We start from the raw sequence: 26,849 nt of genomic DNA, 5'->3' as shown, positions 1-26,849 counted from the left end.
TAAAGAACTCCAATAGTTCAACAACACAAAACACAAACGGCCTAATTAAAAGAAAGGGGGGAGGGACGCCTGGGTGGCTCAGTTGGTTAAGCAGCTGCCTTCGGCTCAGGTCATGATCCCAGCGTCCTGGGATCGAGTCCCACATCGGGCTCCTTGCTTGGCAGCGAGCCTGCTTCTCCCTCTGCCTCTGCCTGCCACTCTGCCTGCCACTCTGTCTGCCTGTGCTCACTCTCGCTTCTCTCTCTATGACAAATAAATAAATAAAATCTTTAAAAAAAAAAAATTAAAAAAATAAAAGAAAGGGGGGAGCGCAAAAGACTTGAATACTTTTTTCTTTTTAAAGAATTTATTTATTTATTTATTTATTTATTTATTTATTTGACAGACAGTGATCACAAGTAGGCAAAAAGGCAGGCAGAGAGAGAGGAGGAAGCAGGCTCCCTGCTGAGCAGAGAGCCTGATGTGGGGCTCGATCCCAGGATCCTGGGATCATGACCTGAGCCGAAGGCAGAGGCTTAATCCACTGAGCCACCCAGGTGCCCCTTGAATGGACATTTCTTAAAAAGATTTTATTTATTTATCTGACAAAGATAGAGAAAGAGAGCATAAGCAGGAAAGCAGCAGGCAGAGGGAAAGGGAGAAGCAGGCTCCCCTCTGAGCACGGAGCCCAACGCAGGACTCAATCCCAGCACCCTGATATCAAGACCCGAGCTGAAGGCAGATGCCCAACCATCTGAGCCACCCAGGCGACCCTGAGCAGGATTCCTTAGGAAATGCAAATAAAACCCCAAAGAGATACTAATGACTTCACACCCAGGAGGACGGCTATTGTTAAAACAAAAGACAGGGGCACCTGGGTGGCTCAGTGGGTTAAAGCCTCTGCCTGGCTCAGGTCATGATCTCAGGATCCTGGGATCAAGCCCTACATCGGGCTCTCTGCTCAGCAGGGAGCCTGCTTCTCCCCCCCACCACCTTCTCTCTCTCTGCCTGCCTCTCTGCCTACTTGTGATCTCTGTCTGTCAACTAAATAAATAAAATCTTAAAAAAAAAAATGAGACAAACAAACAGAAAAACCACGGAAAGTAACAAGTGTTGTTGTGAATGTGGAGAAATCAAAACCCTTGCCCACGGTCGGTGGAAATGGAAAATGCACCAGCTCCCGTCCAGAACAATATGGCAGTTCCTTAACAAGTTATACACAGAACTACCACGTGATCTGGCAACCCCACTTCTGGGTATTTACCCAAAAGAGCTGAAAGCACGTTCTCAAAGAGCTATCTGTACACCCACCAAAAAGTACATACGAAAACCAGAGAAATCGAAACATCTGTACCAGAGTGCACTGTATAGTACCAGCATCACTTTCCTGGTTTTTTTTTTTTTTTTAAGATTTTATTTATTTGTCAGAGAGAGAGGAGAGCGAGCGAGCACAGGCAGACAGAATGGCAGGCAGAGGCAGAGGGAGAAGCAGGCTCTCCGCCAAGCAAGGAGCCCGATGTGGGACTCGATCCCAGGACGCTGGGATCATGACCTGAGCCGAAGGCAGCTGCTTAACCAACTGAGCCACCCAGGCGTCCCCACTTTCCTGGTTTTGACACACGGTGTTTACGGTAGACTAGACGTTATCACTGGGGTAAGGGTTGATAAGACTCTGTACTATCTTTGGGATTTCTTGCAAGTCTGAAAATGGTTCCAAAAACTTAAAAATTGTAGTAATAATAAAACAAACCCTGTAGGGAGCCTGGGTGGCTCAATTGGTGAAGCTTCTGCCTTCAGCTCAGGTCCTGATCCCAAGCTCCTAGGACCGAGTCCCAGGTGGGGCTCCTTCCTCCACAAGGAGCCTGCTTCTTCCTCTGCCTGCTGCTCCCCTTGCTTGCGCTCACACTTTCTCTCCCTCTGACAAATAAATAAAATCTTTTTTTAAAAATTCTGTAAAATTAGGTCAGTGAGGTCATACGCAATTGGAGTTGGATTCTGTCTTAAAATTTTTGATATTTTCATCATCATGGATTTTTTTTCTCTTGCATTCTCACTTTTTAAAAAAATCCCATTAACAGGGGCACCTGGGTGGCTCAATCAGTTAAGCCTCTGCCTTCGACTCGGGTCCTGATCCCAGGGTCCTGGGATGGAGCCTCCAGGCCAGCTATCCGCACAGCTGGAGCCTGCTTCCCCCTCCCTCTGCTTGCGTGCGCGCTCTCTCTCCGCTAAATAAATAAAATCTTAAAACACACACACACACACACACACACACACACTAACATACTTTGTAACTGAGTGATTTGGAGTGTTTCCTTCAATTTCTCTTAATTCCTGCCCTGAGAACCATGAACTCAGGGTACGAGCCCTGGAACATACATTTTTTTAAAATTTTAAAGTATTATTATCTCTAAAGTCAACTCGCCCCCGAACGTGGGGTTGGAACTCACGACCCCGACGTCCAGTGGCGCTAGCGCTCCCGACGGAGCCAGCCGGGCGCGCCTGGAACACACATTTTTGTCCTCTTGCTCCGGACGCAGACAGGTTGGAGCTCCGCTGCCAGCGGGCGCTGGGGAGCCGAAGAGGTCTCTGGAGCAGGGGAGGCTCCAGTTCGTGCAGATTCCAAAGGTTACTGTGGGTGGGGAGGCGGGACCCGGAGAGGGTCGCCCGCAGGGGCGGGGCAGAGCGAGCCGCGGGAAGCTGGGGGGAGGTCCTGGTTCCCCCGCCCAGGGCCAGCCCGGGGGGCGCCACGCCAGGACCCGGATGTGCATCGCGCCGGACCCGCCGCGGCTGTGCGGTGCTGGACCGCGGGGAGCCCGGCTGCACGCGCTGGCGACAGCGGCGCCAGAGTCCCCGTCCCCTCCCCTGACGCCGCGGGCATCCGGGCGCGCACCTGGCCTTCCTCCCCGCGCGCGGGCCGCTGCACCTGGCTGCATTGTTGTCCCCGCCGCCCCCTCCCATCTTCCTCCCCTCCCAGCCCGGGATCCAGCACTCGCCCCCACCTGTGTGGAGCTCGTATCCCTTTAAGTGGACAGACGCCGCCAGGGGTGGGCGTGGTCGCCGCGGGAGAAAAGGTGGGGGACGGTGTCGGGCAGCCCTGATTGGCCCGAGGCCCGGGCGGCGGTCTCAAGCGCCTGCGCACTGACCAGCAGCGCGCGCCGTTGGGGGGTAGGAGGGCACCCGGGTGCTAATTGGCCGCCGCGACGGCCCCGCCCGCGAGTGGCGGGCGGTCACGTGACGCGACGGCTGGGGGCTCCCGGCGCGGGGGACGCTGGTGGCCAAGATGGCGGCGGAGCTGGTGGAGGCCAAAGTGAGTGAGCGGCGGCGGCGCCGGCCCGGGCGGGCGGGAAAGGGGGCGGGGGCCAGGCGGCGGGCGGAGGTCTGCGCCTTCCGCTTGGGGCCCCACGGCGCGGCCCGGTCGCGGTTCGCCGCCCAGCCCCCTCGCCCGCCCCTGGCCCTGGCGCGCCGGGTGCGGGCGGGGGGCGGGGAGGCCGGGGGCGGGGTCCCCCAAACCTTACCCCAGCCTTCGCGCTGGGGGTTGGTTCGCGGGCTTGGGGCGGGGTCGCCCCCCCGCAGCCCTTGTGGTTAGGGTCCAGTCTCACTAAGCACGGGGGACAGGGCCGCGCCTCCCAGCTAGAGGCACAGTCCCCCGGACAGCGTGACGGGCTGAACTGCTCGTCTCCTCCTCGCCCTGAGCCGGGCTCCTGTTCCGTGGGCTGGGGGGAGCGTCTTCGCCTCTCCGCCCCCCGTGGCACCGAGGGCTGGCATCTGGGTCTCAGACTCCCCACCCAGCAGGCCAGCTGGGGTTGGCGACTTCCTCCTCTGAAGGGTCCCCTGACCCTTCTGCCACCGAGTCCACCATCCGGGGTGATGAGCCAGGGTCCTGAAGCGGCCCCAAATACAGTGTGCTCTTGGGGTTCGTACCTCGGCCTGGAGTTTGGACCCCTAGTTCTGCTCCCGCGTTGGTCCCAGAGCCCCGCCCCCCTCCTGACACCATCTCTCTCACCCTCGGAGTGGGCACTGTGTCACTCGAGTTTGCTTTCCTGCCTGGGATGGAGTCCTGACCCCTGTTCCCAGTTTAAAGCCTTCCTCGTTCTCTCCTCAGTTTGGGGTCCTGGGCTCTGCCTTCCTCCCCTTTCTACACTCGGGACCGCATCTGTGAGGTTTTGGACTCTGCTCCTGGGGTCTCTAAACTTTACACTAGCAAGATCAGACCCCATAGTGGCTGTTTTCCCTGTACGCCCTCGTGAGTCTATTGAGATCGTCGTGCTCCCTCTGCACAGCTCCTGAACCCTACTTCAGATCCCTTTATGCGCCCCAGCTCTGCCTTTGGAGGCTTCCTCTCCTTTTTTGCTGGTTTCTTGTGTTGATCTGTGGAGATTCCCTGGTCTCTTTCTTCAGTGCTCTCAGTGCTTCTCTCTCATACTCCATTTTGGGGTTCTGGTTCCACATCCCATAGAGGCCATCCCTCTTCTAGGGATGTACCTTCTTCCAGGTGCCTTCCCAGCGGTGAGACTCCAGAGCCCTTGCCCGAACTACACTAGGATTGTTCCCTTCCTCCCTGAGAAGTATACTCAAGGTCTTTGGTGGCAGGGAGGTGGGGGACTGGACCTCCTCTGGACAGAGGCTCCGCCCCCGCCCTCCCGCTGGTCTCCCCTCCCCAGGGTCCTGACCTGTAAATGTTTTCTTTCTCCTGTTCTCTCTCTCCTTCCATCTCCCTTCCCTTCCCTCGGAGATCTGAAATGGAGCCCCCTTCCTCCTAGAGCGTCCACCCCAATGTCTGTACTACACACTCTGCCCTTTTCTAGGGTTTTGAGAAATTGGGACTTGCCCTAGAGATGCAGAAGTCTGAACTCTGCAAGTCCACGGTGGCAGCCGGTGGGCTTGAGGTCCCCTGGAGTCCTGAAATTCAGTGGTCCCATGGGGCTGTGACTCTGTGAGTCTGGGCCCAGGCCCCTGCCCCCACCCCCGCCAGAGGGTAGGGACTCAATTCAAGGCCCCATCCACAGCCTTGAAATATGATCTGATGAACTCCACTTGACCCTCCGGTGGCTGGGGCCCCCCATCCCAATTAAATCAAGTTGACCCTTTTTCCAAGTTCTCTAGAACGGGAGCCTCTGTTCAGTGGCACAGCTAGCTTTGAGCCTCGGGAGGCTTCCTTTAGTCTCTGGCTGTCGCTGTGGAGTGCCGTACGTGTCATTGAAGTGTTCTCTTCTTTTAGGTGCTTACCCAGCCTTTTGTATTAGGAGCTGGAGATTGCATCTTTTGGGGTGCAAAACTGGCTGGTCCGCGGGGAGAAGGGGGGAGCTTGTTGGTAAACTTGGAAATCAGACTCTTCCGCTGTGGCCCCTCAGAGGGCTTGGGGGGAGAGGCAGTCTGAGAACCCCTTGGGATGGTAGCATTTTTCACCGATCTCCCATTTCCTGGAGATAAGGACCTTAACTTTCCCCCACGTTCCGAGGAACCTATATGCGAGTCCGGTTCCGTTCAGCCCAGCAGACCTATCCAGGCTGATGCTTTTCCATGCAGCTTCAAGCAGGCCCAGAGCTGAGACCATGGAAGCCATCGGGGCCCGGTGCTGTTTATAAACAGACCTGAAGGGAGGCAGGGAAGGATGAAGCCAAGGCAGGAAGTGATTTTGCAAAGCGCTTGGGGCTTCTTCCGGAACGGTTGTGCCCCTCTCACGCTGTCCCCCTCCCAGTGTCAAGGGCAGCCTCCTTGGTGGCGGCAGCTGCTGAGAAATCTGAGTCGTGAACACATGGCAGCTTGAGGGATGTGCCCCAGGATGCTCTCGCGGCAGCGCTGGATGTCCAGCTTGGTGCGAGGGCTAGGCCTCGCGGGGGCAGGGCGCTCCCAGGGGTGGGGTGATGTTGGAAGACGTGTTGTGGTCGGACTCGGCACCTCGAGCCCACCTGCCTTTAGCGCCGTGGAGGGCAGTCCGCTTCCACATGACGTCGCCTCTCCCCTCCAAGGCCGTGGGCCTCTTCCAGAAGAAACATCTTGCCTGCAAGCCCATTTTCTCTGCTCCAGGTAGGAAGTCAGGCCAAGGAAGGTGAAGTCTTTGTTTTCACAAGCGTTCCGGGCTCTCCGAGGGCCAGCTCGCTGCTTTGGTCCCGAGGCAGGGGGTGTGCTGGGATGGAAGGGTCCCCAGGCCCCCCAGACAGCTGGGTGGGAGTGGGAGGAAGTGCCCGCAGGAGTCCAGTGGACCCTGCCGCTGACACGGAAGCTTTGGGCCAGCCGCTTCTTCCATGGGGCCTTGGTTTTCTCACCTGCCTGGTGGGCGTGGACCCTGGTGTGATTCGCAGCCAGGGAGAGCCCTTGAGCTTGGCGTATGATGGATGCCCCACGTCTGTCGCATGGGAGCAGGAGGAACGCCCTACTGCAGGAAGAGGCTCCCTTTTGAGATTTTGTAGGCGGGGCGGGGCAGTCGCACACGTTTTTGTCTGTCATTTTGTTCCTTGACAGCCCCTCTGCCACCTGTGGGAGCCTGGTATATGGCTGGGAGTGTTCTTAGAGGGTTTCCCATCTCTCGTGGCTAGATGAGGTGCCCAACGTGTAGAGAGGCCTGATGGAGGACCCAGGGCCCCTGAGTCTCGGTGCTGCCGTCAGACGCCACGCCTCACCCTTCGGCAACCAGGAAACGGGCAACACCAGAGCCTTCTGGCACTGAGACCGCTATGTAAACACCCTGGCAGGGTTCCCACCTACCTCCGACTGTCAGACTCTCAGGTTGAATTTAAGGGCTTTATGGATTTCCTTGGGTGCCGTCCTGCCTGGTGCCGGCCAGCTTTCCGAAGGCACCCTCGTCACTGGTACCCATCTTCCCCATCCCGCTGGAAGCGTCTTTTTCCCACCACATTTCGTTCATCACAGGCCGGCTTTGGGGCTCGGTGCGGGTGGCCCTGAAAGCCCGCTGGCCCGTCCATTCTTCAAGGACGCTTTGCTTATGTGGCATGTGGGGAAGCGCGCCTCCCCTTGGCGTCCCAGAGTCTCCCCGAGGCCGGGCCACGGTCAGGCCGCCCCAAGGAAAACACTGGCATCAGCTGAACTCCCGTGTTTGGTCTGATCGAGTCGGAGGGACCCTGCCAGACCGCTTTCGTCACTGCGCCTCAGCTCGCTTCACAGCCTCTGGGGCTGCTGGATTCTCAAAGCCTTCCTCTCGGGTCCACGGTTCTCCATGGGCCGATCCTGTTCCAGGGGACGCTGGGCGGTGTCTGGGGAACGTTTGTGATTGTCACCACTGGGTTGGGCAGGGGGCTCCTGGCGTCAAGTGGGCGGAGGCCAGGGATGCTGGCGAGGACCCCACAGCGCCTAGGACACCCCCACCCTGGAGAACAATCTAGCCCCAACATCCACAGTACTGAGGTGAGGAGGGCCTGCTGGAACGGTCAGCAGACGTTTGACGCTCGCCTGTCCTCAGCTCCGTGTGGACACCATAGTGCGACGGAGAGAAATTGCCCCCGGCTTTAGAGTCAGGCTTAGGTGTGAATCTTGGCTGTTACGTGGAGCCCCCCTGGGCCTGGCAGGGATGTTTTGAGAATCAGAGTTAAGTATGTGATCGCATGTGCAGCTCGGGTCCTGGCAGGTGATGACTATTAAGTCGTGGCTCCCATCCTCCAGACCGAAGGGAAAACATGTTTGTGGCCAAAGCTGATTTACTCTGCTTTCCGTATGTTACCTCCTCTGGTCCTTCCCACATCCCGACGAAGTGGATCCTGTCATCCTGACGAAGATACTGAGGGTCAGAGAGGCCATTAGTGTTCTTGACTAGGGAGTGGCTGAGGTTGTTTACGGGTAAAGATTCCCAGTTCCTGCCCTGGGGATGCTTTCAGGCTTGAAGATGGGAGAAGAGAACCTAAAATAGAAGGCAGTGGTGTGTGCTGGGGGGGCGGTCAGAAGCTTTTGCTGCGTTGGCAGTGCTGAGGAAGGTTTGAAGAGGAGGGGAGCAGGGCTGAGCTGGGGAGGGGGCATCACAGGGACGGGTGAGCAGGCAGCCTGAGCAAAGGCATGGAAGGGACTGAGCCTGGGCCAGTGGGCGTGGTGCCAAAGCCTTTTCCTCCTCCTCCTGGGCTCCTGCTCCTGCGGCTTGAGTGAAGGGGACCTGGGGGCAGGGCCAGGCGGCCCCCAATGGGCTCTCACTTCGCTGTCCCCCCATTTAGGGCCCAGGTGGCTCCAGGAAGCCCCTTGCCCCATTGGCAGTCCCCGAATCTGGCTATGTCTCCTCTGAGCATGTGTTCCTGCTGTTACTCTTCCCCAGAACATGGTGATGAGTTTCCGAGTCTCCGATCTTCAGATGCTCCTGGGTTTTGTTGGCCGGAGTAAGAGTGGACTTAAACACGAACTTGTCACCCGGGCCCTCCAGCTGGTCCAGTTTGACTGTAGCCCCGAGCTGTTCAAGAAGATCAAGGAGCTGTACGAGACACGCTACGCCAAGAAGAGCTCAGAGCCTGTCCCCCAGCCCCACCGGCCCCTGGACCCCCTGACCATGCACTCAACTTACGACCGGGCTGGCACGGTGCCCAGGACTCCCCTCTCGGGCCCCAACATTGACTACCCTGTGCTCTACGGGAAGTACTTGAATGGACTTGGACGCTTGCCCGCCAAGACCCTCAAGCCAGAAGTGCGTCTGGTGAAACTGCCCTTCTTCAACATGCTGGACGAGTTGCTGAAGCCCACAGAGCTGGGTGAGTCTGCCCTCGCCCTGGGGGTGGGAGCGGGGCTGGGGGTCTCCCCTTTTGCATTCTCCCCAGTGCCTGTGGCTAGCACGTCACCACCCGGGAGTGTCTTCCGGGAAGCAGTGAGAGCCAAGGGGTCACGGGGGGCTTTCCCTCCCAGGAAGCGCAGGAGCCACCTCTGGGTCTTTATATTAGCGACCTGTAGGGTCGTCTCGTGAATAAGCCTGAATCTCAGCAGCTTAGCACCCCAGACACCTGGCTTGGGAGGGTCAGAACTCGGGAGTGGCTTAGCTGAGTGGTCCTGATGCGTGGACGCTGGTGCGGTGTCTGTCGGGCTGTTGGCTGGAGGCTGTCTCATCCGAAGGCCCGGCTAGGGCTGGGGGCTGCGAGCTCACATGGTTGCTGGCCGGTCTCGGTTTCTTGCTGGCCTTGTCTGGGGACCTCGGTTCTTGACGTGCGGGCTCTGTGGCCTGTGGCCGCGTCCTCACCGTGTGGAATGGTGGTTTGCTTCCTCTGGAACCAGTGGTGTGGGGGTGGGAGGGTTGGTGTGCGGACAGGCCGCAAGTGTAGGAGCAGCCGGAAGCCACGTTGTTTCTCTGATCTCCACCTGGAAGCGGCCTGACTTTGTGTTCACGTTTCATCGCTCGCATAGGCCAGCTCTGTGCCTTGTGGCCTGGGACCTTACCAGCCTGCACCCTAAGCGGGCGGGTGTCACTGGAGGCCACCGGGGATGCTGGCTTCCATGCTCTCACTCCATGTGGCAGACAGGCTGGAAGTTGCGTCTGACCTTCTTCCTTCCTTCCCCCCACAAAAAGCTCGTTTCCTGCCGGGCAGCTTCAGGAGCCTTGGCCATTGGGCTCCGGCTGATCACCGTGGCCAGCTGGTTAGGGGACCGCTAGTGTGCTCCCGAGAGATGGGACACCGCCGGGACTGGAGGAGACCGTGCCAGGGCCTTGTGGTTCCTCTCTCTGCTCATTTCTCTGGCCCCCAGGTTGAAGGTGCGCCGCATGCAGACAGGCCCCGGCCCTCACCAGCAGCTGTGATGCGGGCCATGGCGGGCATCAGCCTGGTCCCCGCTTCACGTGCTCCCTCCCGCGCGCCCCCTCCCACGGCTGTCCGTGCCTCCAGGGCTCCTGATGGCGAGTCTAGGGCCACGGGCTTCTTGGCGCTCCTGGGATTTGACCAGGTGCCCGCCTGGTCCTGGGAGGCCCCTCTTGTCGTCATTCTCACGTCTTCCATCTTACTTCCCGTGAGGGCCTGCTGGATGGGTGCCTGTGGAAGCCCCACATTGGGGACGCGGCAGGGAGCAAGTAGGGCCCCCCATCCTTCGGAGGGTTCGCTCTGGCATTCCTCACTTAGGGCCTAGAGGTGCCCTGAGTGCATGTGGGCACAGTGGCTTGGGCTGTTCCCCTGCGGCCGTCAGCCACGTCTCCCGCTCGGCCCCGCATCTTTACGGAGCCTCTGCTTGCGTGCCCCAGGCTCTGGCCTGGGCTGTGAGTTGGTCTCTGCCGATGTGGCTGAGGTCACGGCCCTGCCGTGCCCCTGCCGTGCCCCTGCCGCCACGCCCCCTGCTGTGTGGTTCTCTCCCTCCCCCCTGCTGACCCAGCATCCCGTCTTGCTCAGCCAAGGGGCCCCTCTGTGCATGGAGGGTTCCGTGCCAGCCCTGTGCCCGCCGGCCCACGCGGTCCAGCCGTGGCTGCAGGGAAACGGGATTGCAGCTGTCTCTTTTCCTCCTTCCTGTAGACCTTGAGCTTCGTGAGGGTGGGTGAGGGGGCAGTGATCCCGCTGAGGCCGCAGGAGGTGGAGGAAGGAGTTCCTGGTGCTCCGGACCCTGGAGTCCCAAAGCTCCATTTCAACCCGAGGCTCTGCCCTCTCCTGCCTTCCCTCTGGCAGTGTTGTCACCAGCCCCCAGGTGGGGAGTGAGCTGGCCTGGCCGCCCCTGTCAAGGGGTTGACGTGGCAGGGCTGGAGAGCCAAGGCCCTTTCCTCAGTTTCTCCAGGACGGCCCCCACCCCCTGCCCCAGCTCCGCTCCTCCCCACTTTCCTCTCTATGTGTTGGAACTCGTTCTCTCCCTGTGCCCAGGGGCTCTCCGGCAGGCTCTGGGGGCCTTGGGGCTGGCTGGCTCTGAAGGTCACGCAGTTTGGGCTCCTCAGGACTCAAGGGTGATGTTTACAATAGGGAGGCTGGGTTTTCACTGGGAAGCAGTAAGTCAGGCTTGGCACTGGGCGGGGGACAGAGGTGACTTTGAACTCGGGGGCCAGCAGCCTCCCTCCCCTGCCTGGACCATGAGCTTCCTTCCTGCATGGCCCGCTCCCACTCCCGCCCCACAATGCATCACTTTGCCCTGAGCCCCCGGGGACCCCAGTCACCTGATCTCCGGGAGAGTCTGCTCCCCTGTCTACACCAGGAACTACTCTGCTGGCGGCTGGAACAAAGAGGCCGACCCCGCCCTGCCCTGGCTCCCACCCACTTCCCCGCCCCAACCTGAATGTACCCTTTCCCTGGGGCTGCGTCCTCAGGGACCTCCGCGCCTGCCAGGTCCCTAGGGAGAGGAGTCGTGGAGCACAGAGCTGGCCCGGAAGCCTCCTGGTCCCCTCTGTTCCCAGGCCAGCGGTTTGGGCCGCTTACTCCCCCACCTGGGGGCCTCCCTGTGGTGACTCGTGCAGCGCTGGCATTGCCCAAGAGTCGCTTCTCGGGGCTCGGGCTCAGCCGGTCTCCCCTTCCCCCTCGCTCCTGACCGTGACCTGCTGACCAGAATGAGGTCCAGACACTCTGGTCTGTTTCCCCGGAAGAGCTGCTGGCCAGCCCCAGCTTCGGGACGGAGAGCGCGCCGGGTGCAGAGGAGACATAAATCACAGGGAGCGGAATGTTTGGGTTGGGGGAGGGGAGGAGAATAATGGAGCTGGGAGGACCATAGGAGATGGACGATCTGCTCTGCTCCAGCGGGTCCGGCCCCTAGAAAGGTCGGGAAACTGACTCAAGGTCACACAGCGTCCGGAGGATGGGGCCCTGGGGCTGCAGGCTTAGCCATCTTCCTGACTCTCCCGCCTCCCTGAGTCCTCGGTGCTTTGCCCCTGGGGGCGGGGGTGTACCCATTTTGAAGCACATGAGGGTTCTGGACGTCAGGTCTCCTCTTAGCTCAGAGAGCCTGGCTGTCGCAGCCATCCTAGGGCACTTGCTTCCTGACCCCTGCAGAACCCACGGGGGAGCCAGGGAATGCCGTCCTGGGCATGTCACCGCAGCCCATCTGACGGCCACCTAGGCTGTGAGCGGCCACAGTGTGACCGAGGAAGCCCAGAGCTCCGCCAGGGTGCATGGGAGAAAGGAGAGGCCGGCGTGAGGCATGAGATTACGGACAGAAGGAAGTGCTGCTCTGTGGGGCTCACCGTGTCCTGTGGCCGGTGTCTCAGGCTGGGAGGCTGGGTCCCTACTGCCGCAGAGTGAAGGAGCCACCCCATGTCGGGACAACTCCCAAGGGTCTGCTGGTTGCCTCCGTGCCCTGCAGGGTGGCAGCACCAGCACTGGCTGGGGACTGCTGGTCCGGCGGCTGCGCTGTTGGGCAGGGCACATGTGTGTCCCTCGTCCAGCCTCTCCGGCCTTGGGCTGGTGTCACCCAAGCAGCACGGGAGGTGTGTAGTCCCCACCCTGGCGTGTTTTGCCGGGAAGCTTCACTAGAGGTGAATGAATCGGGCCAGAAGAGGAACGCTGTGCTTTCCCCGGGGTCAGGGCCAGGAGCTCCTGGTGATACATTCGTGGGGAGGTGGCAGGTAGGAGGCTTCCCAGAGGAGGCCCCGTTCCACACCTGAGGGCTGAGTAGCCAGAAGCCTGACCGAGGAAAGAGCAGGCCCAGGCCTGGCAGTGAGCGAGGGCTCCGGAACAGGAGTGGTCAGGCCTGGAGCCAGGTGTGGTGTGGGAGGAGAGACGGAGGGCAAGGCCAGAGAACGGAAGACAGGTGGGCCCCAGGGAGAGTGGCGATGGTTGGGACTATCCTGAGAGCTTCACGGGCGGGATCTGGTGAGCTTTCCTGGATTTCGTTTCCTGGGGTCCTCTCTGAGGTGGGTATTAGCCCCTGGGGTACACAGAGGCAGAGGGCCTGTGTGCATCCATGGGCCCGGTGGGGCTCCCATGCCGGGGTATGCTCGCTCTCCGGGTCCTCGGGTCCCTCCCGTGCCCTGGGGCTGGGGTGGTCACATGGCATCCCAGGTTTGGCCTCACAGCTCCAGGGGCAGGTGGGCCAACCCCCCCCTGCCCCCCCCCCCCCCGCCCCACAGCCCACCTGCGCAGCCGCCTCCCTGCTTTCCTTCCTCCACGTTGCCAGTCTCCCCCAGCAGCCAGAGGAAACTTTTAAAATAGCTGGCTTATTATGTTCTTCCTCTGTTCAAAACCCTCCCATGGGGGCGCCTGGGTGGCTCAGTGGGTTAAGCCGCTGCCTTCGGCTCAGGTCATGATCTCAGGGTCCTGGGATCGAGTCCCACATCGGGCTCTCTGCTCAGCAGGAAGCCTGCTTCCCTCTCTCTCTCTCTCTGCCTGCCTCTCCGTCTACTTGTGATCTCTCTCTGTCAAATAAATAAATAAAATCTTAAAAAAAAACAAAAACAAAAACAAAAAAAAACAAAACCCTCCCATGAACAACTGACTTTTCTGCTTGGTTTCTTCTCTGCTCTCCTCTCCTCTCTCTCCCTTCCCCTTGCCTTGCTATTTCTCCAAAACACCAGGCCCAGTGTTGCCCCGGGGCCTTTGCACGTGCTATCCCTTCTGTCTGTCACACTTTCTCAGACGCTTGCCTGGCCCTTTCCATCCCTGTCACCTAACCTGAAGCTTGTCTTCCTTTCCTCCTCACCTTTCCTCACCTTCTCGTCACCCCCCGCCTTTCCGTGGCCTTGCCTCCAGCCCTGATGTAGTTTATTCATTTGTTGGTGTTCTTCTTTAACACTTGGGCCGGGTCAGTTCATTCCCTCCCTACATCCACAGCGGGGAGCAGGGCAGGAGGCGCCCAGTTCCAGGAGCTGAGAAGCGGCCTGGGGCTGCTGTGAAGGTGACAGCGAGCTGGCGTTGTGCGGCGCTCCTTCGGTGTGTGACTTTTGTGAAAGTGTGTGTGCGTCGTAGAACATAGAATCAGGCCCCTGCTGGAGGCTTCGGCTTATTCTTGGTACCCTCTTTTCTTTGCCTGTGTGACCCTCCGAAACAGTGGCTGTGCCCTAACTACTGTTTTACCTACCCTCCTGCCCATTATGGCGTGAGCATCCGCTCGGGCCAGGAAGTGTTCTCTGCTGGTGGTGGTTTGCACAGTGGGCTGGCAGCCGGGGCGGAGATGGTCATGCTGGGCTCCTCGGTTGGTGTCTTGGATTGAGCCAGAGGCCGGTTCCCAGTCCTCCCAGAGGACCTGGAAGCAGGGGGTTCCCTCCCTTTCGTTCCTGGGGGGACTCTGAGGCCTGGGATGGGTACCTCATCCTAGCCTGCGCAGGGCCCCCACAGCCTTGGGGCAGCCTGTGGGACACAGCAAAGGCACTTTGGGGTCAGTTTGGTGTTGGCAGAGACACTGGGAAATTGTGTTGATTCTTTTTTTTTTTTTTTTTAAGATTTTATTTATTTACAGGAAGAGAGAGAGATCACAAGTAGGTAGAGAGGCAGGCAGAGAGAGAGAGAGGGGGAAGCAGACTGCCTGCCGAGCAGAGAGCCCAAGGTGGAGCTCAATCCCAGGACCCTGGGATCATGACCTGAGCCAAAGGCAGAGGCTTTAACCCTCTGAGCCACCCAGGCGCTCCAGTTGTGTTGACTCTTAGGAGGTAAACATTGTAGAGAAGAATCGAGTGGGCGGGGAGGTACGCGCAGTACCAGCATGGCAGGGGCTGTGGGGGGCTTCCGGCTTCTAAATAAAGGCAGTCAAGGTAGTCTGTCCTTCCGACGCCATTTGAGCAGACTTCGGAGACATCAGGCCATCTAAGTAGCTGGGGGAGGAATCTTCTGGAAGACGGGATGTTGAGCACAGAGGCCCCCAAAGCAGGATGTCCTTGGCACGTGAGGAACACGAGGAGGTGGCCTGGGAGATGGCTTTGAAATCAAGGCCACTGGGGTGAGGACAGCACCCTCAAGTGGCAGATGGTGAGCTTGGGGGGGCCAGGGGGCCAGCCAGGGGTCGCATACAGATCAGGGGGCAGGGGTGGTGGGGGAGGGACCTTGCTAGTGTGTTTCAGAATCGGAGCCAGCTGGGAGCCGGTGCTGTGGGTTGGGTGCCAGGAGTCGTGGATGCCGCCTATGGCCCAGCCCTGAGCAGCTGGAGGGCCGTTGGCAGTGAGTGATGGAAGCCGGGGTTTGGGGGACCCCCCACCTCCATCCTACCGTGCAGGGTGTGCTGTGTCCCCGTTGAGGCTCACCTCCCACTGGCCGCTTGGCTTCCTGAGGGAGCTGTCAGCCACCTGGGGCCCATGGCACAGCAGAAAATCTGAACGCCATCCCTGCGGGGGTGTCATCTAGAAGTGGCAGCCCTGGAAGGGACCCCAGACTCTTGGCCTCCCGTGACCATGCCCACCTGCCTGCTCTGTCTCTGGGGACAGCACTCCCTGGCCGGTGGGTAGGGTCACTGGTGGTACTCTTGGCTTCCCACTCAGCCCTCGCAGCCCCGCCTAGGTATGGGGAGCCGCACCCTGCCCCATCAGAAATAATTGCCCCACCTCCCCAGGGAGCCTGCGTGGCTCAGTGGGTTAAGCCTCTGCCTTTGGCTCAGGTCATAATCTCAGGGTCCTGGGATCGAGCCCCACATCGGGCTCCCTGCTGAGCAGGGAGCCTGGTTCCTCCTCTCTCTCTCTGCCTGCCTCTCTGCCTACTTGTGATCTCTGTCTAATAAATAAATAAAATCTTTTTTTTTTTTTTTTAAAGGAGTAATTGCCCCTTGGCTGTTGGGGCATGTCTGGGCCTGTGTGCACCCCCACCCCCCAGTTAGCCCTCAAGGGCGCCAACCAGGATTCCGTGGGGACTAGCCAGGCCCTCGGCAGACAAGCAGGAATTGATGGCAGCAGCTTGGTGGTTTCGGCGGCCCTCGCTGAGCTCCAGCCACACGCCCAGCTCTGGGCCCTGGGAACTGTTTCCCGTGGACAGAGGGCACCCAGGTTGGGGTGGGGGCAGGGATGTGTGCCCCAGGCAGAGCTGGGCTATGAACCCCCGGGTCTGGGTTCTGAGTCTGAGCTGGTTTTAAATCCAAATTGTGTTTGTGTTTTAAATAGGTGATCTTCTGTTGTGGTTTTAGAGTTCAGAAGGTTCTGGAGCTGGGGTGGGCCAACTAGGGCCAGGGGCCAACGTCACGGGCTGCCTGTTTTCCTAAACCAAGCTGTATTGACACACAGCAACACCCATCTGTCTGTTTACTGTCTCTGGTGGCTTTCGTGGTACGAGGCAGAGTGGGGACATTGAGGCAGAGACCGTGTCTCACTAAAACCAAGACTGTTTGCGCTCCAGCCCTTCATAGGAACAGCAGTCACGCCACTGTTGGAAGGGTTGGCAGTTCAGAGAAAGCTGGCTCCCTGCCTCTCCCAGTCATTCCGAGGAGGTGACCGTGACCATCCTTGCACAGATGAGCCGACCTGCATTTGCCCAGACCCTTCCCTCTGCGGGTGACCTGAGCCCGGGTGTGGTGCGTGCCTGCCTGCACCGGCTGCTTTCAGCTGGCAGAAGCATCTCGCAGGTTACCCCTTAGCGGAGCACGAAGAGCTCCCGGGTTCCTCGCTGTCTGCGTCAGGGTCACGTGCTCGTCCTCCGTCAGCTGTCCCGGAGCGCGTCATCGCCAGGCGGGCTCGGCGGGCGCGGATTTGGGGCATCCGCCGTCTGGTGGAAACCATTCTGAGCAGGGCTGTCTGCAGGCCTTGGGCGTCCTTTGTGTGTGAGCCTGTCTCGGCACGGCTCCTGTGTCCCACGTCGTGCGCGTGGCAGTGACGAGACGGCCTGCTCTCGAGTCTCGTCTTCTGATCAGGCAGCTTTTCAGTGTGGTTGGTGGGGTGTTTTTTTTTTTTTAAGATTTTAATTTTAGGGGCACCTGGGGGGCTCCGTTGGTGAAGCGTCTGCTTTCAGCTCAGGTCATGATCTCAGGGTCCTGGGATCGAGCCCCGTGTCGGGTTCCCTGCTCAGCAGGGAGCCTGCTTCTCCCTCCCCCTGTTCTTGTGCTCTCACTCACGCTCTCTCCCCCCCACCCCAAATAAACAAAGATCTTTTAAAAAATAAAAATTAAAATATTTTAATTTTAAGTCCTCTCTGCACCAACATGGGGCTTTAATTCACAACCCCCATATCAGGAGTTGCGGTCTCCACCAATGGAGCCAGTCAGGCGGCCCGAGTTCAGCAAAGACACCAGCGCTTCTAAGTTGAGGCAGAATTTACATCCAGCGAGGTCCGCAGATACTTAGTGTGACCTTGGAGTCTTACCAGGTGAACGTACCCCAGTTACCCAGATGCCAGCAAACAGAACACATCCGTCCTGTAAAGCCCCTCACCGTTGCTCCAGCGTCCCTGGCCACACCCCCTGGAGGCAGCTCCCATTCTGATTCTTGTCCCTGCGGGTTAGTGTCCTGTTGGGGGTGCAGCCTAGAGGACGTGCAGTGGGTGCTTCGGGCGTCTCTGACGGTGGCTCACCATCCTGATTTTAGATTTGCCCCTGCGCTCGCCTAGGTCACCTGTTTTATTTTACCGCGTGAACACACCGCCGTCTGTTTCTGCTTTTCCACTGGTAGGCACTCAGGTCGTTCCATTTCTGGGCTCTCAGGAATAAGTTTGCCATGAGCACTGTTAGGCAAGTCTTTTTTTTAGCCCATGTCCATTCATTTGGGTGTATGTTTAACTTCGCTAGCTGACAGTTTTATAGAGGGGTTGTGTTTGTGCAGAGAATCCCGCTCTCTCCACGTCCCTGCCAGCGCTTGGAGTTGTCGCTCTTTCCATTTTAGCCATGCTAGTGGATGAGTAGAATGCCGTCTTGTGTTCCTGGGCTAAATCCCAAGATCCTGGATATTTGCTGATATTTTCTAAAGGACTTTCGTGTCTGTCTTCATGGGAGGTGTTTATCTGTAATTTTCCTTTTTTGATGTGTCTTTGTCAGGTTTTGATACCAGGGTCGTGTCAGCCCTGTGAAGTGAGTTTGCTGTTCTCTTTGTTTTCTGAAAGTTCAGAGAAGTTTATTTACATGGTTTCTTAAATATTAGAACTCAGCAATTGGATCTGCAGTTTTCTTTGTGGAAAAGTTTTTGTTCTTTTTTTTTTTAAGATTTTATTTATCTGTTCATTTGACAGCGCATGCTTGCGCACAAGAAGGGGAAGCATCAGCGGAAGAGGGAGAAACAGGCTTCCCGCTGAGCAGGGAGCTTGATGCGGGGCTCGATCCCAGGGCCCTGGGATCACGATCTGAGCCGAAGGCAGAAGCTTTAACCCACTGAGCCACCCAGGTGCCCCTGTGGAAAAGTTTTAATTATGAATTCAGCTTCTTTAAGTGATAAAGGGCTTCTCAAGCTTCCATATTTTTTGGTGCGAGTTTTGGTAATTTGCAACTTCGGAAGAATTTGTCTATTTCATGTAAGTTATCAGTTTTATTGCTATAAATTTGTTGTTTTCATTCCTGTATTAAACCAAGAGACTGTAGGATCTCTTCTACTGTCTGTCTTTTGTTTCTGGCAGTGAGTGTGCTTGCGATCTTTTTTATTGTTTGTTCTAGTAGCTTATCTAAGAAGTTTGGCTTGATTGATTTTCTCTGTTGCTGACTTTCTGTTTTTATCTTTAACTTCTTTCTGGTAAGTTCAGCTTTAATTTGCACTTCTTTTTCTAGTTTCTTGTGGAGGAGTCAATCGTTTGAAACCTTTTTCTGTCTTTTTTAGGAGAAGCATTTAAGGCTGTGATTTTGCCTCCATCGACTGTGTTAGCTGCTCCCTCCCGGGTTTTGCAACACTGTGTCTTTTCGTTCAGTTCAGAGACTTTCTAGTCACCCTTGGGGTTCTCGATGCAGTTTTGTTTTTTTTTTTTAAAGATTTTATTTATTTATTTGACAGACAGAGATCACAAGTAGGCAGAGAGGCAGGCAGAGAGAGAGGAAGGGAAGCAGGCTCCCTGCTGAGCAGAGAGCCCGATGCGGGACTCGATCCCAGGACCCTGAGATCATGACCTGAGCCGAAGGCAGCGGCTTAACCCACTGAGCCACCCAGGCACCCTCGATGCAGTTTTTTTTTTTTTTTTAAAGATTTTATTTATTTATTTGACAGAGAGAGATCACAAGTAGACGGAGAGGCAGGCAGAGAGAGAGAGAGAGAGGGAAGCAGGCTTCTTGCTGAGCAGAGAGCCCGATGCGGGACTCGATCCCAGGACCCTGAGATCATGACCTGAGCTGAAGGCAGTGGCTTAACCCACTGAGCCACCCAGGCGCCCCCTCGATGCAGTTTTAATGGACAGTGAAAAGCCAGCTTGTCACCACCATGGTCCCTATCCTCTGGCAGACATTCCTCTACTTCTGCACCCACTGGGCATTTCGGGATAGCCAGTGTGGCTCTGTGTGTGGTGTCCCTGCGCCCTCCTCATGTCTTCTACTGTGCGCGAGGCTGTTCCGTGACTCTTGTTTTCTGCACTCGGAGCTTCGGGGCTGTTTCACTTGCCTCCCTCCTCCGCTGGCCATGAATGCCCAAGGCAGGACCTCTGTCCAGCTTGTCTCTGTTCCCTCCAGCAGTGCCTTGCAGGGCCTGTGCTGAGCACCACACAGACAGGCAAACACTTGCCGGGTGCCCAGAACAGTGGTGCGAGGTGGGAACAGAGTTGTTACTGGCATCTCACAGGCCCCAGGGGAAGCAGCTGGCCCAAGGGCATGCAGTCTGTCGCACTGCCTCCTGTCAGCTAGGCAGGCTTCTCTCCCTGGGCTGAGCACTTCTGTCTTCCTTAGAGACTCCTGAACCCCCGAGGGCTAAGAAGGTTGCTGCTTCCCAAAGGGCCCTTCCGGGGTTAGGGGTGTTCCCTGAATCATAGGCTGCGGTGTGACACCAGCAGGGGTTGCGCTCCCCACACCCTCGTCCCTAGTGGCCCTGCTTCCATCCCACGGGCCTGGCTGCCTGGGGGTGCTCAGCCTCCTGCTCCCTGCTTCCCCTCTGAGGAGGGGCCGGCTCCCTCCCTGGGGACTGGACATCGCCCTGACGCTGAGTGTGTCCTTAGTCCCGCAGAATAGCGAGAAGCTGCAGGAGAGCCCGTGCATCTTTGCGCTAACGCCGAGGCAAGTGGAGCTGATCAGGAACTCCAGGTGCGCTGCACCCTGCACCCCTGCTGGCCTCCCCAGCGGCCGCTTCGCCAGCGTGCTCTTGGGCCACCCAGGGCTGGGCTAGGGGCGCCTTCCGCAGACTCGATGTTGACCCTGTGCCCCATGCTGGAGGGACAGGGAAGCCCCGTGCGCCTGACTGCGTGCTCTCCCTGCCTCTAATCTGCAGCCTCCAGACATGGGCCCCTGTCCCCCTTTTAACAGGACTCCCCTCAGCACTGTTGATGTCAGGGCTGGGTCCCTCTTTGTGGGGGGTGCCCCAGGGGGTGTCCCAGGCCCTGTGGGGGGCTGAGCTGCATCCCTGGTCCCCACCCACTTGATGGCAGGACTCCCCTAGTTGTAATGCCCGTAGCCGTCCCGAAGCTGCCTGGGGTCCTGTCAGGCCAGCATCGCCCTGATGAGGACCCTGAGCCTTAACAGCAGAGAGACAGAGGCCGTTCCCAGTGTCTGCTGAGATGTAACTCCCCAGTGAAGCAGCCGCTTGGTGCCCCCATGGCCCATGCCGAGCTTACACCTGCCGACCTATTCAGTAAATCCCCACGGCCGCCCTGCCTCGTGCAGAGAAGGGAGGCCCTCTGCCCAAATCACAGTGAGTAAGCAGGAGAGAACGTTCCAGTCAGCACCCAGAGGTCTTCGGCTGCCGAGGGAGGTAGCGGGGGACCCTGTCTGGCTAGCCCAGGTGAAGGGCTCTCCTGCCTCACTGAGCCCTCTTCTCCTCCCCTCTGCTTCCGCGGCCTCGCAGAGAACTGCAGCCCGGGATCAAGGCCGTGCAGGTCGTCCTCAGGTAAGCCTGGGCCTGCCCGGAGACCCCGTGCCCGGAGCCCGGCCCTGCCCGCCCCAGCGCCTCCCTCCTGACGGCGTCTCAGGTTCTCCGCAGTCAGAGGTGGAGCCCTGCTCCTCCTCGCTGCCTGCCGTCTTTCCTTGCCTGTGCACCCGTCACCATGGAGCCTCGCTCAGGCCGGATCCGGGGCCCCGAGAGCCGCTCTTGCGGTCTGGCAAGGCGGCGCCCCTGCCACGTGGACGCAGCCCTCGTGGCCCCTGCGCCAGCCCTGCGCCCATGCCCCCGGGGCCACTCCTCTGTGCCGAGCCCCTGCTGGCCTCACGGTGCGCGCTGTCATTGCAGAATTTGCTACTCAGACACCAGCAGCCCTCAGGAGGACCAGTACCCACCCAACATCGCCGTAAAGGTCAACCACAGCTACTGCTCGGTCCCGGTGAGTGGGCACCCCTGGGCCGCTGTGGGGGACGGGGCAGGGGGGCCGCCACGGAACCCCTTTCCGAGATGTGAGCCCCCGCGTCTGCTTCCAGGGCTACTACCCCTCCAATAAGCCGGGAGTGGAACCCAAAAGGCCCTGCCGCCCCATCAACCTCACCCACCTCATGTACCTGTCCTCGGCCACCAACCGCATCACCGTGACCTGGGGGAACTACGGCAAGGTGAGGGGGGCCGCCACCCACCTGCCCCCTGCCCTGCCCCCCTGCAGGCCCGCCTCGGCCTGACCGCTCCTCCCCCACTTCTGCCCCAGAGTTACTCCGTGGCCTTGTACTTGGCGCGGCAGCTGACCTCTGCGGAGCTGCTGCAGGGCTTGAAAACCATCGGGGTCAAGCATCCGGAGCTGTGCAAGGCGCTGGGTGAGCTGCTGGGCCCGCGCGCCACCCCGGGGGGTGCACAAGGAGGGGGGCAAAGCAGTCAGTGCAGAGGCCCTGAGGCAGGGACGTGGGAGGCGGGACCAGCTGGGGTGGTGAGGTAGGGGCCAGGTCTGGTGGCATGTGGGCAGGGCGGGCACATGGGGGTCACCCCCACAGCAGCTGGGAAAGACCCCCGGGGGATGGGCATTTGAGGCCGATGCTTCTGACTGCCGGGTGGGGGCCGGGAGCCCCGGGGGGGCAGGAGCAGACCCGATTCACAGCTGCAGGTACGGGCTGATGGAGCCCAATCCGAGCCCAAACCAGCGATATTGGGGCCGGTGGCGGGGGTGACACGGGGAGTGTTGAAAGTGAACCACCGCCAAGATGGGTAGACAAAACCAGTCCTGTTTCTCGTCTTGCGTCCATGTGTGCGATGGCTGTGTGGCCTCAGGCAAGTCACTGGCCCTCTCTGTTCTCTGCGTCTTCTGACCAGATCCTGGGCCTGGGCCGAGGGACTAGGCGATGTCCCCATCTGACCATTGGGGACCCTGAGGCGCAGAGTGGTGGGGCTCCCACCTATACACCCCAGCCCACTTTCCTCAAAGAGCCCTTTCTTCAAACCCGCCCCCCCAGCCTGCGCATCACCTTCCCACTGGCCGACGTGACCAGAGGGGACAGGCATTGGCGTGGGGGCCAGGCAGGGTTCATCCAGGCCTTGGCCTGCAGGGGGGTGGGCAGGGCATCCGGAGGTCTGGCGGAGGCCTGGGAGGGGTGTGTGAGACCACTGGGGCTCCTGCTTGGCATGGATGGCCTGGTTTCCTCTTGGAAGCCAGCTCCCAGTGGGGTCGGCAGCCGCTGGGCTCCTGGTTGCCGTGGGAAGTCCCGTGCTTATCTCACTTGTAGCCTTTTTGCTGCACTGAACCCTCTCCTCTGTCGGGCGGGGAGGAGTGGGCCCAGCTTCAAAACCCGATGCACCCGAGTCTGTCGCTGGCGTTCAGTCTGAGAGGCAAGCCCTGAGCTGGGACTTCACGTGGGGGTGTGAAGGGCTGATGTGGCCTTCGGGACACGGGGGAGCTTCTGGAGGAGGGGCTGCAGGGGTTGCGTAGAGGAAGGAGGGGCAGCTCTGGGGTCAGTCCTGAGTCTCCCTGTTCCCACTGAGAGCAGAGCAGACGCAGGGCGAGCCTGAGAGAGAACGGAGAGGAGACTGTGCGCACCTGCGGACCTGCCTCGGGGTTCACTCTGTGCACCTGCCTCTCCGGTCCCTCTGCCAGCCCCGCGCTCACCGTCGCGAAGGGGCCTTTTGTGGCGTTGTGGGCATTTTGCACGCGGCCTTTGGCTTTGGGCACTGGCCGGCTCTTCCAAAGTCAGGTCGACTTGGTCACCCGAGAGGCTGCGCTCGTGGGCTCACTTCTGCCCCTGCTGGGTTTGGGGGCGTCCAGGAGTGGGGCCTCGTTGTGTCCTGGCTCCGCGTGTGGTGGCCACGAGGACCTTCCTGGAGCGGCCCGTCCCCCTCCTCGCCAAGTCTCGGGGATGGTTGGCGTGGCGTGCATGGTCGCAGAGGACAGCCCTGTGGGCGGCTGGCCCTTGCCTCCATCTTTTTCCGAAAGAGGCCCGTAGGCTGTGAGAACGCGCCGCGGAGTGGGCTTGTGGGCCAGCCTGCCCCGTCAGCCTGCCAGGTCGCACGAGATACCGGCTGCTGCCCAGAGTGCTTTCGCAGGTGACCCTTGCGGGCCCGAGCCCCAGAGCTGAGCCGTGCAGCTCATCCTGGGAGGAGGATGTGAGGTGCCCCGTGTGTGGACTATCTTCCCTGAGATGGAGGGGCTGAGGGTGCTTGCCGCTGCCTGCCCTGGCGTCGATGGGCACTGGAAAGGCCTGCCTCTCAGCTCCGCCCGCGCGGACGCCTCTGTCCCTTCTGCTAACGACGGCTACTCCCTTCTCCGCAGTCAAAGAGAAGCTGCGCCTGGACCCCGACAGCGAGATCGCCACCACGGGCGTGCGGGTCTCCCTCATCTGCCCGGTGAGTCGGCGCGCGTGCGTCCTCTGTCCCCACCTGCCTGCGGCGCACGGCTGCCCCGGGCCGCTGACCGCCCCCCTCCCCGCAGCTGGTGAAGATGCGGCTGTCGGTGCCCTGCCGCGCCGAGACCTGCGCGCACCTGCAGTGCTTCGACGCCGTCTTCTACCTGCAGATGAACGAGAAGAAGCCCACGTGGACGTGCCCGGTGTGCGACAAGCCGGCCCCCTACGACCAGCTCGTCATCGATGGGTGAGGCTGCCGGCTGCGCGGCCCTCTCCTCCCAGAGCCCCGCGGGTGCCCCGCCACCCTGGCCGCAGGGCCGGCGGGTGTCCTCCTTGTGGGGCTCTGTGGGGCCCTGGCGGCGCAGGCAGAGGCCACCGGCTTAGGCTCTCCTGGCCCAGGACCCCGCGGACCTGGAGTCTGCTTTTCTCCAACAAAGCAGGGGCCCCGAGAGCCCAGCTCGAGCCCTGCACGAGCCGGAGAGCCGCTCCCCGCACGGCGCTTAGTGCCGCTTCCAGCTCGTCCCCCGCACCGAGAGGTGGGAGGCTCAGCCGTCTGCCTGCCTCCGCTCTCCTGTGCCCTGCGTCCCGGGTGGCACCTGCATGCGGCCGGGCCCTCCCCATGTCACAGGGAGATGAGGGGAGAATGGCTGTTCTCCCCAAAAGGGAAACTTTGCTCAAGTCTTAGGTTTCCAGAAACTGAGCCCAGCACCTGACCGGGCAGCTCGGGCCAGACACCAGCCACACCCATCTCCTCTCCCGGTGCTGGGGATGGGGCGGGGAGGGAGAGGCTGCCCGGCTGGGTCTGTGGCCACACTCAGTGGCAGAAGTCTGTGCAGCCCAGATGCATGTTGCACGATGTGTGTGGGGGGGGGGCCTGGGGATGGCCCGCGGCCAGCAGGGGCTTGCGTACGTCTGTGCCCACATTCGAGCGCTCGTCTTCGTCTGGTCCCCACACGTGGGCGCTTATCAAGCCATCCCTCCCAACCGTACTGAGACGTGGTGGGCCTAGATCTTCCCCACCTTACTGACGAGGAGACTGAGGCTCAGAGGGGACAGTCACCTGTCTTAGGCGTGCCCAGTTCACAGGTGGCCGGGCCAGCTCTGAGCCCGGGTCCCCTCCTTGGGCTGAGCTGCTGTGCCCCAGTGTCCCCACACCGTCTGGTCTTTGGGTGGAGTGAGGAGGCCCCTGGGGCCGGGCACAAGGGCCAGGGTTGAATGGCTGCTCTGTTCCTGGCCTGGCAGCCGTGCGGCCCCGTGCCTGCCTCTCCCCTCACCCCCACAGGCCTCGAGCGGGTCACCCAGGCTCCAGTAGCAGCAGCTCCGACAGCTCCAGGGGCAGATGGGCCTGGGGCTAGGGGGTGTGGCTGTGCTCCATACACCACAGTCCCAGCACCCCACGGGGCCTGGGCATAGCCAGGGAGGCTTCCTGGAGGCAGGGGCCTTGATTATTCCTTTTTCTTGAGGATTTGGTATTTTGTCCCACCCTTGGCTCTGAGCCGGGTTATTCTGGGGTCTCCCTAAGGACTGTGTCCCAGACTGCCTTCAGGGAATCCCAGCTGGCTTGGGGAGCGTGGGGACCTGAGCCAGACAGAGACGCTCCTACTGCTTGGGCTCTGCGGGGGGCAAGAGACGCTGCGGACTGGGGCGTCCTGGTGGAGACGTCCACGGCAGGCAGAGCTGTGTTAACACTGCGGAGTGACCCCGGAGTGGCGGGTCTGTGAGTGGCCTGGGGGGGTGTCCTGGAGCAGGAAAGGGCCTCCCTCCCTGTGACTGCATTTGAGGTAGTTGAAGTCACATGGAGGCAGGTACTGTTTTGACCTGGAACAGATGCTGGGGGCCAGGTTGGCCCGTTGCCGCTGGGGCATGTGTGTCCCTTGTATGGGACCTGGCCCGGTGTGGGCCTCCCGGCCGCTGGAGTTAGTAGGGAGGTGGAGGCCCCATGACCGGGAAGGGGCAGAGCCAGGAATGGAGCCCAAGCGGCCTGGTTTCCAGCCTTGTTGGCTTCGGGGAGCTTCCCACCCCTCTCTGGGTCTCGGTTTTTCCATCTGTAAAATGGGTCTGGCCGAGTACCTTAGTGAAACGGTGCCCAGGGCCAGAGCGTGTCTTGCCAGGCCGGGCTCGTGATGGGTGCTCCCTTGGGGTTGCTATGGCATGTGGGAATCCAGTGTCCCCACTTCCGCTTCCTGCCCTGCCCCAGAGCCTCTCCAGGGGGCTGTGAGCAGTGCCCACCCTCTGCACGTGCCTGGCGTCTGGTCTTCAGAGAGGGGGAGGTGCGGGGACGGGACAGGAGGGTAGGGGGCCATGGGCCAGAGGGGGCAGCCATAGGCACGGGGCGCGGTGCAGGCAGGCCTCTCCCTCCCGCGGGGCATTGGGCCCTCAGGCCCTGGTGGGCGCCGTCTTGAAACCACTTCCACGGAGAAGGAAGCAGCTAACTTAGCGAGTGTCCCGCGGGAGTCCAAGCAGTCGGGGAGGGGTGACAGCGGCCCTGCCGGCCTGGGAGTCAGCTCCTTGCCTCTCCAGGCTCCTCTCCAAGATCCTGAGTGAGTGCGAGGATGCGGACGAGATCGAGTACCTGGTGGACGGCTCGTGGTGCCCGATCCGCGCCGAGAAGGAGCGCAGCTGCAGTCCCCAGTGTCCCATCCTCGTGCTGGGTGAGTCGACTCCCGGAGAGCCAGGCAGAGTGGGGCTCGGGGCTCTGGCTAGAGTCCTCCATGGTGTCCGATCGCCCGCCACGTGCCGGGCCCCTGCCCCTCGCTGGCCTCCATGGGCCTGCTCTGAGCACCGCCCCCTGTCGCCCTCAGGCCCCTCGGACACCAATGGGCTCCTGCCCGCCCCCAACGTCAATGGCGGTGGCAGCGGTGGCGCGCTGGGGGGCGCCGGTGGCGGTGGCGGCGCGGCAGGCGGTGTGGAGAATGGGAAGCCGGGAGCCGACGTGGTGGACCTCACGCTGGACAGCTCGTCGTCCTCGGAGGAGGAGGAGGAGGAGGAAGAGGATGAGGAGGACGAGGACGAGGAGGGCCCCCGGCCCAAGCGACGCTGCCCCTTTCAGAAGGGCCTGGTGTCGGCCTGCTGACTGCTTGCCGCCGCCGCCACCGGCTGGACACACGACTTTCCTGGTGCTCACCCACGCGGATGGGGCGCAGGCAGGCCTCGGGGTACAGAGGGAGGAGTGATTTTTTTTCTTTTTATCGTTGTTCATTTGTTTTTCCACCCCTTTCCCTGGCTCCTGGCACCTGTACCTCTGGACTCTCCAATCGGAGGATTAAAAAAAAGTAAAATGACAAAAAAAA

At 60.2% G+C, this 26,849-nt stretch overlaps 1 protein-coding gene across 1 annotated transcript; it reads left to right on the top strand.

Annotated features, from left to right (window-relative positions):
- Positions 1-3,177: 3,177 nt before the first annotated feature.
- Positions 3,178-26,849, top strand: PIAS4 (protein inhibitor of activated STAT 4). The gene is made up of 11 exons (XM_047706075.1): positions 3,178-3,286; positions 8,234-8,660; positions 19,815-19,899; positions 20,657-20,698; positions 21,038-21,128; positions 21,223-21,351; positions 21,441-21,546; positions 23,487-23,560; positions 23,646-23,806; positions 26,080-26,210; positions 26,361-26,849. The coding sequence occupies exons 1-11, from the start codon at positions 3,260-3,262 to the stop codon at positions 26,630-26,632; spliced, it is 1,545 nt and encodes a 514-aa protein (XP_047562031.1). The 5' UTR covers positions 3,178-3,259; the 3' UTR covers positions 26,633-26,849.

The sequence above is a fragment of the Lutra lutra genome, chromosome 1 (assembly GCF_902655055.1).
Source record: "Lutra lutra chromosome 1, mLutLut1.2, whole genome shotgun sequence".
Lineage (NCBI taxonomy): Eukaryota > Metazoa > Chordata > Mammalia > Carnivora > Mustelidae > Lutra > Lutra lutra.
The sequence above is the reverse complement of the archived record's forward strand: the minus strand, read 5'-3'. Positions and strand labels throughout refer to the sequence as shown.

Excerpts from the sequence above, each read along its gene's own strand:
- PIAS4 (XM_047706075.1), top strand. The coding sequence starts at position 3,260 with ATGGCGGCGGAGCTGGTGGAGGCCAAA. Across the intron at positions 8,661-19,814 it reads GCTGAAGCCCACAGAGCTGG|TCCCGCAGAATAGCGAGAAG; the intron begins GTGAGTCTGCCC and ends GTGTGTCCTTAG. Across the intron at positions 21,129-21,222 it reads ACAGCTACTGCTCGGTCCCG|GGCTACTACCCCTCCAATAA; the intron begins GTGAGTGGGCAC and ends GTCTGCTTCCAG.